This window comes from Quercus robur, chromosome 5 (genome assembly GCF_932294415.1).
Source record: "Quercus robur chromosome 5, dhQueRobu3.1, whole genome shotgun sequence".
In the NCBI taxonomy this organism is placed as follows: Eukaryota; Viridiplantae; Streptophyta; class Magnoliopsida; order Fagales; family Fagaceae; genus Quercus; species Quercus robur.
Genome location: NC_065538.1, coordinates 43,184,273 through 43,195,605, shown reverse-complemented (window position 1 = coordinate 43,195,605; position 11,333 = coordinate 43,184,273). Strand labels below are relative to the sequence as shown.

The following is an 11,333-nucleotide window of genomic DNA, read 5'->3' as shown; positions in this document are numbered from 1 at the left end:
TCCGATGAACCCGTTTTCCTAACTTTTAAGTCAAGTAGTTTAACCGTAGGTTACTGTCCGAAGATTGCGCACCAATCCAAGCCCAAAAGAAGGTCCAAAAGTCAAAAGCTCTAACTCAAAGACTCAAAAGTCCAATCCAATCATCTTAATTTACGACTATCCTGGACCGTCTGATTACAAATAAATAAGACAAATGATCCAATTAGTTCTTGAGGTCATTTGCGTAATTTTCGGCCTAGAATTTAGATTCTGTTCCCTCGTGACTTGAATTTTCCCCCTCTCCTCCTCGCCACGTGGCTTTTGTCCTGAAATAGCCAAAATGGTATTTTCCTACGTGGAAATAGCAATAAATAATTGGAAATAGTAACCATACTTTAAAAATTGTTACTGCATGTGTGTAATTGTGTATACGCCACAAATGCTCATGTAATTGTTACTGTATGTGTGTAATTGTGTATACGCCACAAATGCTCATGTCCTATGCTGCACCTTCCCCAAGCACGGTCATATATATTTTGGACCCACCATTCAACAAAAACACCTAACGAATCTCACGAACACTTGTTCCCCAATGCTTCTTTCTTTCTTTTTTTTCTTTTTTTTGGATAAGGATTTTCCCAATGCTTGTTAATTACTAAATCAGAAATCACCATTTAGGATTACTGATTAATATTTTTTTTCTACTACTAATTTTTATGATTTATCACTTTTTATCGATTACTCACAATTATATAAACAGCGTGTGTTGATTAGTCTTAGACATAACATAATTTCAAAAGTCTCATATTCCATCAATCATATTATTAATCTGTTATTCTTGGACTTTCACGATGTATGGTAAACCTGAGTTTTATTTATTTATTTATTTTTAAAAATTAAAAGTGATTGGGTCAGTCATACAGACACTTATTAAATGAGCAACCTACACCGTCAGATTAAAATAAAAGTCCATCAACCCTCATAAACTTAAGCAGTACATTAATAAATCTTCTCCCTTCACGAGTCAACTGTTGAGCAAAATTTATAATTTCCAACTGTTAATGTAAACACGTCCCCAGCACACACAGTCACACACACTCTCTCTCTCTCTTAAAAAAAAAAAAGCAAGAAAGCTCAGCTCATAAAGGAAGAGATATTAGACTCTATAAGAAAACGAGGCTCTCCTAGTAATTGAGAGAGAGAGAGTGAGAGAAAAGCAATGCATTTCGAAGCTTCGATGCTCAGATTTCTTCTGCTATGGCTGCTCGTTTTCTGCACCGCTTTCTCTTCGTCTTCAGCTCGACCTCGTGAGCTTCCACTATTCTCTGTCTCTCTATCTCTGTTATTCGATTTCTTGGAAGTAAATTTTGAGTCGTGGAATGGTTAAGGAGTTGAATTAGGGTTTTGGAATTGGAAGTGAATCTTCATTTGCATTTTGATTTGAGTTTTTGATAATTGAGCTTTTAAGCTAAGTTCTGTGACGAATTAATGTTATGAACTAGTTGTTTTTGCTTTGGAGTTTGGTTTTGACTTTTGAGATGGATCTTCATACTGTGCTCTTTTTTCTTTTTCTTTTTGGTTGACATTCATGTTGTTAAGAAATTGAAATGAAATATCAGATAGCAGAATTGGTATAAGGATTTTGCATATAATTTTTTTTTTCTTTTAATATTTTGATTAAAAGGGGAAAAACAATCAGGTTGAATTTGTTTGGTTGCTGTGAAAATTGTTTTGAAAGTAAAGAATAAAGATTTTGAATATGTGAGGAAATTTCATATTTTTAAGATATGAGATAGCAGTACTTCACCCAAGGTGGCCCTGGTACTAGTATTTGGCTATTGAGTTGAATTCCCAAATTTGGAAACAGAAGGACCAAATTCCAAGTTTTATTTTTCTTCTTAATTTTGGCAACAAAACTGAGTTTAATGACCAAATTTCTCGTGCGTGAATTGCAAATTCTATAGCTATAAGCTATTATTGGTACGGTGGTAATGACTTAAAAAAGGATGTGGTGTTTGAAGAAACCAGGGCATTTTATTAAAGCTGCATGTGCATTTCTCATCAATTAGCAACATGTGAGCTGCATATTAAGTATTGGAGCGGGTCATCTTTGTGCGTTAATTGTTAGTTTCTTGGCGAATTTTGAGTATTTCTAAACTATCATAACTTGTTTTGTATGCTTAAGGGTTACAGAATTAGAATTAGTTCTTGTGCTTTCTTTTATTTAATTCTAATGGTGGTTTTAAAACTTATGGAATCTTTTCTTGCACTACAGCACCATTTGCCATGCGGATAAGCTGTGGAGCTCGTGATAATGTTCATACACCGCCAACCAATACACTCTGGTATAAGGATTTTGCATATACAGGAGGGATACCTGCTAATGCATCACGTACAAGCTTCATCACTCCTCCTCTTGAAACACTGCGCTACTTTCCCCTATCTGGAGGTCCTGAAAATTGCTACAACCTTAATAATGTGCCAAAGGGACACTATTTAGTCAGGATGTTCTTTGGATTGGTTAACCAAACCAATTTTGACAGCGAACCTCTATTCGATATTTCTGTCGAAGGAACTCAGATTTGTTCTTTGCAGTCAGGTTGGAGCAACCGGGATGACGAAGCATTTGCTGAAGCCATTGTGTTTCTTTTAGATGGCACTGCCTCTCTCTGCTTCCATAGCACTGGTCATGGAGACCCAACAATTCTTTCAATTGAAATTCTTCAAGTTGATGATAATGCATACTATTTTGGTCCACAGTGGGGTCATGGAATAGTGCTTAGAACTGCCACAAGACTGAGTTGTGGTACAGGGCAGTCAAAGTTCGGCACTGATTATAGTGGTGATCTATGGGGTGGGGATAGATTTTGGAAATACCTTAAAACTTTTGGTCAGAATTCTGATCGGCCTAGATCTACTGAAAGTAGCATAAAGCAGGCTTCACTTTCTCCAAACTTCTATCCACAAGGTCTTTATCAGTCAGCACTTGTTAGTACTGATAATCAGCCTGAATTGACATATGCAATGGATGTGGAGCCCAATAGGAACTACTCAATTTGGTTACACTTTGCAGAAATTGATTCTTCAGTGACTGCCATAGGGCAAAGGGTATTTGACATCCTGATAAATAGCGATGTTAGATTTCAAGATGTAGACATTATCAAAATGAGCGGGGATCGTTATGCAGCTCTTGTTCTTAATACAACTGTTGCAATTAGTGGAAGGACCTTGACAATAACCTTGAAGCCTAAAAATGGTAGTCATGCCATTATTAATGCCATTGAGGTTTTTGAGGTTATCGTAGCAGAGTCCAAAACCTCACCAGAAGAAGGTATATATGCCACCTGTGTTTGTTATTATTATATAAATTTTTTGTTTCATATCTTCCAATCTAGTGCTTAAATAAGGCTAGCTTAATAAGTGTGCATGCTTACATAAATATGAATACGTGCATGCATGTATGCATGTATGCTAAGTTAGAAGCTACCTAGAGTGTTATGTTGGTATGTCGGTATGTTATGTTGGTACATCTACCAAGAAGGTTCCTTCAATAACAGAATGTTGGCACCTACCTTGTCAAGAAAACTTATTGATGGACAAAATAAATCCCTTCAAAGTAACTCTCAGCTATATCTAAAAGGTTCTCCTAGGTTTTGTTTTCTCTATTCTTATTAGTGCCGATTTCAAGCAAGCTTAAGTGCTGATTCCTAGGTTTATTTTTCTCTCTAGTCTTGTTAATTCTCAAGCCTCCTTTGAGAATTTGTGCTGCATCAAAGAGACTGAAAATGCGGGAAGAAAAAACCTGCATCATCCAAAAGGAGTGACTGAACCAAATATCCTGTTTCATATCCAATAGAATAGACTTTTATGAGACAAAGTGAGCCATACTAAACATTATCTTCTTGATCTTATTAAAAAACATAAGGATCCTCTTGTCAATACAAAATAATTAGTCTGGTTAGTAGCATTTGTAGTTCCCTTTTATATATTTATCTTAAACCATGTTTACCAAAATGCTTTTTTGTGTCAGTTTTACCAAACAAAAAGAAAAAAAAGGCTTTCTTGTGTCACATGTTGATTAAAGATGTTCTAGGGCCTTTATAGGATATATATATATATATATCTATTTTTCTGCTGGTGTTTATGAGTCTTGGATGTAGTTAAGTATTATGAACAGAATTTTCTGATTTTTTTTTTTTTTGGCCTAATATCACTTAATGCTGTCTTTGCATTGTAATATTAAATATTTTGTAGTCAACTTTACACACTTTTTGATGTTTTTGTAATGAGCTAGTTAACACCCCAAAAAAAAAATCCCCTACCTCTCCTGCCAAAAAAAGAAAAAAGCTTTGCTTACACTTATTGTTCTTTATGGATAAAGAATGTAGTTTCTGGAAGTTGGAGTCTATATAGGCTGTTGCTGATTGTACTATCTTTATTCTATTCTAGTTAGTGCTCTACAGACTTTGAAGAATGCATTGAGCCTTCCTCTTCGGCTTGGATGGAATGGTGATCCATGTGTTCCCCAAGAACACCCATGGAGTGGAGCAGATTGCCATTTTGACAGTAACAGCAGCAAATGGTTCATCGATGGACTGTACTTTCTTGATCCTTGGCTCATATTTATTCTTTTCCATTTTTTAAATATCCTCAAGAGTAATGATTGCCTCCTATGTCATGTCATATTTATTTTTTATCTTTTACCTCTTTCAACTGAAAACTACTAGCCCCCAACTTTCAAAATTGTATACAGTAACTTGAGATGATGCAACAGCTACCCTATGTCCTTTAACACCTTAATTGCAAATGCTAAAATTTCCTAAAAGCGTTACACTGACTGTCCCTCTAATCCTTTCAACAATAGACTTTGAGTCTCTACCATCACCAATTCCTTCCAGTCCACTGACACCAATCTGAGATCTATACAAGTGATTGTTCTTGGTTTTGCTATAAGATTAGCCACCCAATCAAAAGCTTTCTACGTGAGCCCCATATTATTAACCATCTTGCTACTTTCTCTCTAACTAAACTGTCTCACAATCTACCAAATTTACAGAGAAACTTTTGGTGCTCTCTGGAAATGGCATTTATTTCAAAAAGTGACTGCATTGAGAGATGGTATCCCTACTCTTCTGGGAGAATGCTTTGTATATATTAAACTTTCAAGTTATTGCCTTACAGCTTTCTGTTTTTTAGACATGTTTAGATTTTGGTAATGAATAGCTTTTCATATGTCAATGATTGGCCCTAATATGGTTTGACCATTTAAATTGCTTCCTCATTTTTATAGGTAAATATGAAATTTGTACCCTTTTCTTCTGTTGTTTACTTTTATATTTTCAGTACACAACTCAACCCAGATTCTGGCACTACTTATTTGGCATTCTAGTTTTATTTTCCATAGTGAGAACATCAACTATTAATTTCCACATAATTGGATAAATTCAGTGGCAAATGCATTTTTTTTTTAAATCGAGCATCATACTTTTTCAAACTCACCTGCACAAAGCCCAAAGTATATTGCATTTTCTGGAATTTATCATCTTCATCATGTGTGGCCTTAGAGTTGTTTCACTTTATGTTTAATTTTAAGATGTTAATATCTTCTATTGTTGTATAATATGTTTTGAGTAATTAGTGTTTTACCTCTGCATGATCAGTGGTCTTGACAACCAAGGTCTGAGGGGTTTCTTGCCTGATGACATATCCAAGCTAAGTCATCTACAGAGCATGTAAGTATCTAAAGGTCTCCTTCAATTTAAATTATATAATTGGAAATGTAAAGCTGCAATCCTTATGTTTTGACATTTCATCCAAGGATGTATCACTTGATGAAATTAAGCATGTTCCTAAGAAATGGTCCCTTGTTATGTCTTTTCACTTAATTGTTAGTCATATTTTTGCTATTCCAAAACTATATGATAGCATGAACTTTAGGGAATCAAATTGTTAATGATTTTTTGGTAGCCTTCTCTATGTATCTCTTATATTTGTTTGACTTGTGCATTTACAGAAACTTGAGTGGAAACATGATTCATGGGGCCATTCCTTCCTCACTAGGAACAATAGCTAGCTTAGAAAAATTGTAAGTGCATTGCTTCTCTATTTTCAGATACTTATCATGTTTTGGTTTCTACAGAATAGATACAATTCTCTGCAAATGATACTATTTTCCGTGGAAAGACCTGCTCTGTCACTGACATTGCAAATCATGATATGTATTATTTAGCACATTAGTAGGATAATGATAAATTATCTTCGCCCTTTTCTCAACAACAGCTTGCATGAGGCTAGTCTATGTGCTTTAATGTCTTTGTTCTACTAACCAATGGCATATGCAGCTAATTAGGGCTGTAAATAAGTTGAGTCCAACCAAGTTGAATATTAAAAATTTAGGATTAGTTCATTTGATTTTATTTCGAATTATTTATCAAAAAAAAAAAAAAATTTCGAATACAATATGAGCTCAAGCTCATCACCAAGCTTGATCACATGCTCAAACTTGGTTCATTTTCTTATTGAACAAGCTCAAACTTGTTCACATGCTACTTGATTAACTATTATTTCCCCATACATGGTAAACACCATATGACTAAAAAGATTTATTATTTCACAAATCTTTACTAATAATTAATAACTATCGTTTCAATCAAAAAATAAATAAATAACTAAATTATAGTTGAGATCGTATTACTTGAGTTAATTACATAGAATGATATTCATTTATATATTTATAAAAATTAGATTCACCAACCTTTTATTGTTATATATTTTACTATATATTACAAATAATAATTTGATATTCTATGAGCTTATTAACTAACTTATACAATCCAGTATTCAGTCTGTATAAGCAAATTTTTATACATGTATTGATTTATACATATAAACATATGATAATATATATATATATATATATATATATATATATACTCAAATCAGCCTCCTAGGCACGAGGATAAATTGCTTAGCCCGTCAGGGGTGAAAAGCCCCTGGATTACCTGGTAACTGGTTTTGGCGGATGGGGTCAGTTGCTCATAGGAGTTTGATTAACAGTGAGGATTGTTATATAGTATGCTTTGCGACGTGCAACTAATTTGAGTGAAGTTCTCCTATGTCATCAAAAAAGTATATATATACTCAAATCAAACTTCATAATCACAAGTTTATTGACAAACACATTATTATGTTTATGCTTGACTCATTTAATGCTTGAGCCTAAAATTAGGCTTAAGCTTGATTCTTTTGCCAAATAAATGAGCATAAACAAGTTTTTCTCAAACCAAGCCTGAGTTGTTCATAAACATCAATTCATTTACAGCCCTAACAAATGTAGTGTTTTGTTAAGTTGCTATTAGAATATTCATGCTTTGCTCGTATGACTTGTATCTGTGCTACCTTACCTTAGTTATGTGCTCAAGAATAAAATCTACTTCTATACAAACTTGGAAGTCTTGAACTATCATGATAAACTCTAATTGTCAACCATTAGGTTAAATCTAAAATGGGGAAATGGTTTTAAAGCATTCATAACTCAAATTACATTAAGTTTGATAGAATTGTTGGTCATTACATACCTGAATGCACTCTTGTTTCAATTTTCCCATATCAAAAATGTGATAAAATTCATGCAACAACGTCAAGTTAACTTTTTTCATTGCAGACTGGCATCCATGTGACTTTGTATCATTTTATTATACTAATCAATTTTCTCTTTTATTAGTCAGATATGAGAAAACCATTTTCATAATAAAAGAAATGCAATTGCAATGTAACTATGCAAATACCTTGTTGTTAAGGCAATCCAAATGCAGAAATCTTGTGCAAAATTGCAATAAAATGTCAAATTTAACCCTAGTTCTGCCATCCAAATGCAATCCTAACATTAAGAAATCCTAGAAATACAAAATACAACTCAAAAACTTATTTCTGGACCAAAGACCAGTTATTTTTGGAGTAGTGTGGTTTTGTATTATACTGATGAAGAATGAAGAAATTTGGTTTGACCTCATGCATCAATGCAATAAAAATATGGAAGCTTTGGGATACTCAAGTCACTTGCTATTTTATTCTGCGACTAATTTGAGTTACAGTAAGAATGTAATGTCTGAATGCATATGCTTCTGTGGCAGGGACCTGTCCTACAATTTCTTTAACGGATCAATTCCTGAAAGCCTGGGACAGTTGACATCATTACAGATACTGTAAGATCTTTCAAGCATATCATTAGTCATTTTACCCATGAACTTAAACACAGAGGACTCTAATTTGTCAATTGTCATAATGATGCAGAAATCTTAATGGCAACTCATTGTCTGGAAGAGTCCCTGCTGCACTAGGAGGAAGGCTTTTGCATAGAGCTAGCTTCAAGTAAGTTCCAACTAATGTTTAGTCTCTCAAGATTGGAGGCTTTTAGTAAAGACATTATTATAACATGTTCAGAATGGTTTTCATTTTTTAAATATTCAGTGCTATGGATATATGTTATTCACTTATTTGTTAATGTTAGGGTAGTCAGCATTATTACCATATCTGCTATGCATACTTACCATAGATGTTTGCAGTTTTACAGATAATGCTGGCCTTTGTGGTATACCTGGACTGCGTACATGTGGGCCCCACCTTTCTGCTGGTGCAAAGGTTGGCATTGCTTTAGGTGCATTGTTGTTATTACTACTCATTGGCATCTGTTCAATGTGTTGGTGGAAAAGGCGGCAAAATATCCTCCGAGCACAGAAGCTTGCTGGTAAGGAAATTGATATCAAAGTCAGAAAAAAAAATATATATATATATATCAAAATGCTTTTCAGAAATATTCTTATACAAACACTTATATGTATTATACAGAATTTTTCATATAAACTAACATGGAAGGTAGTTCACCATATAATTCCACTCCCATACAGTTGGTGTGTGGTTTATGCAATGCATTATAGGCCATAGGGTGCCACGTTGATTTTTTATACGTGTTTTTTTTTTTTTTTTTGGTCACTATAATGTCTCATTTCCACTGTCCTTTCTTACTCAGTTTGAGATTTAAAAAAAATAACATTATGTCAAGCCCTGTAATACAAAATGCAGGTACATACACAAGCATTCCTTGAAGCATATTTGTCTTCCATGAAATTCATGTTTTGCCTTTTTTTTTTTTTTTTTTTTTACAGCACGAGATGCCCCCTATGCGAAGGCAAGGACTCATTTATCAGATATCCAGATGACAAGGCCTTATAATAATCATGGTCATTCTCGGACTGCTGCTGAGAATGGGCCTAGTTTGCTGTCATGATGAGACAACAATCACTTCGTGATCTAATCCAGTCAAGACGTGCTCCATTTTTGAGCCTTGATTTTGTTTGAAAACAAAATCCTAGTGGCCACATCGTTGATTCGGCCTTGCAGAGATTTTTTTTCAGCTCATTATACTGCCCAGTGTGCTACTCTGTTCGTTGAATCCTGAATAGCAAATAGACTCACTTCATTAGAACCAGATCCCACATTTGTGCACCAAATTCCCTGATATGAAAAATCTTGTACATTGCTCCAATTCTTTTTTACTCCCCCTCAATCTGTCGAAGAAATTATGTAACAAATTAGAGAACAGATGCATATAGAAATTCAAAATTTTTCCAAAATTTAGTCTTACATTTTTTGTATCTTGTTTGAAAGTAACCAACGTTTGATTCGTCTTTGGGTTACCTGGCTAGTATAAACCTTTCTTTTATCATTGGTCGTTGTATTATCATTATTCCTTCCACTAAAAAACTGTAAACAAATTCCAAGTGGTTCTCTGCCACATTTATAATAGTCTCTTCTTGCCCCCAAAATATTTCTAAATACGAAAACCAGGTACTCGCTAGAATTAAAGATTCTCTTTTCACAAAAATATTTCAAGTAATATATTTTTTGAATAAGAAGTGAGTCAACAAGTCAACAAAGCAGGTCTACAACTAGGGCTGTACACGGTGCGGTGCGGCCGGTTTTTGTGGTCGTTTCTGTACCACACCGGAATCTTCGGTTTCCTAAAAATCCAAGCCGCCGCCACGCCTGAGGAACAGTTCTTTGGCAACATCGGTGGCGGTTCTAGTCGGTGCGGTAGTCGGTGTCCACCTGTCTATTGCACACACAAAGAGGAAGAGATATCTAAAACTAAAATCAAACCCAGAAAACTCAAGAATTCAAACAAATCAAAACTTGGATCAAATCTAAATATCCAATGATTCATAACCCATTGCAAACCCACATATTAAAACCCATTACAAACCACCTATCTGACTGAGCTTACTGCTGAGTGATGGAGTGAGTTGAGTCTAAGAGACTGAGAGCAAAAGTCTAAAAAAGAGAGAAAGAGACAAGTTAGAGTGTTAGACAACTACGTACGTGTGTGGCTGAGAGTAAAAAATAAATAATAAAATAAAATAAAATAAAAAATCTTACACTGATTTAAAACACTAACCAAATACCGCATCATTTTTCTTTTTCTTTTTCTTTTTTCCTTTTTTGGTTTAATTGCAAGACAAACAAGACTTGAGTGAGACTATTCAGACTTTAGGACTAACACACGCTAACATTTTTTTATTTACTGATAGGCACACTAACATTATTATTATTATTTTTTTGACTTTGCACGCAAGGGAGAAAGAAACTAAGAGTCCTCATCCCAAAAAAAAAAAAAAAAAGAAACTAAGAGTCTGATAAACAGAGCACGGCCACGCCAAGTGAAACTGAGAGCACGACATGCTCAACACGCCGTATATTTTTTTTTTTTAAAAATTATATATATATATATTAAACATACTCGGTGTGGTTCAGTTCTTAGTGGTGTGCACATCTCGGCGCCGATGGCCGCACCGGTCCGGCGTCGGTACTGAAGAGATGCCGCCAACCACCGTGCCGGAAACCTTCAGTGGAGCTCTAAGGGGGGCGGATCGGTGTGGTTAGACCGGTTTCATTTGGTGCAGTAGATCAATGAACAGGCCTATCTACAACTACACGAAAAGACAAAAGGTTACCATGTAAAATGGCTTGGTGATCCCAAATGCTTGATGCATCATATTAAGGTAATATCATAGTGAATCAAATGCACCCTAAGAGTAAGAACTTTCTTTTTCAACCGTATAAACAATGGATAGGTTTCTTATTATATGTTCTTAATTGAATGTAAGGAGTTGTTGTCTTGGTTAATGATAATAGCTTAATTTTGCATATTTATATCATTATTATAAAGTATTATCATACTTATTTTGAGTCAATTTATGCATTTTATATTTGGTTTTGGAATAATGCTGAAGAACCAATTTTGTGCTTAATTGAATTTTAATGCGTGAATTTGTCTTTTGTAAGAGAATGGAATTAAA

General features: G+C 34.5%; 1 protein-coding gene across 1 annotated transcript; it reads left to right on the top strand.

Annotated features, from left to right (window-relative positions):
- Positions 1-1,089: 1,089 nt before the first annotated feature.
- LOC126726016 (receptor-like protein 4) lies at positions 1,090-9,621 on the top strand. Its single transcript, XM_050431103.1, has 9 exons — positions 1,090-1,286; positions 2,255-3,310; positions 4,429-4,576; positions 5,640-5,711; positions 5,993-6,064; positions 8,112-8,183; positions 8,272-8,349; positions 8,544-8,725; positions 9,144-9,621. Exons 1-9 carry the CDS (start codon positions 1,199-1,201, stop codon positions 9,263-9,265), a joined length of 1,890 nt encoding a protein of 629 aa, XP_050287060.1. The 5' UTR covers positions 1,090-1,198; the 3' UTR covers positions 9,266-9,621.
- Positions 9,622-11,333: the final 1,712 nt, after the last annotated feature.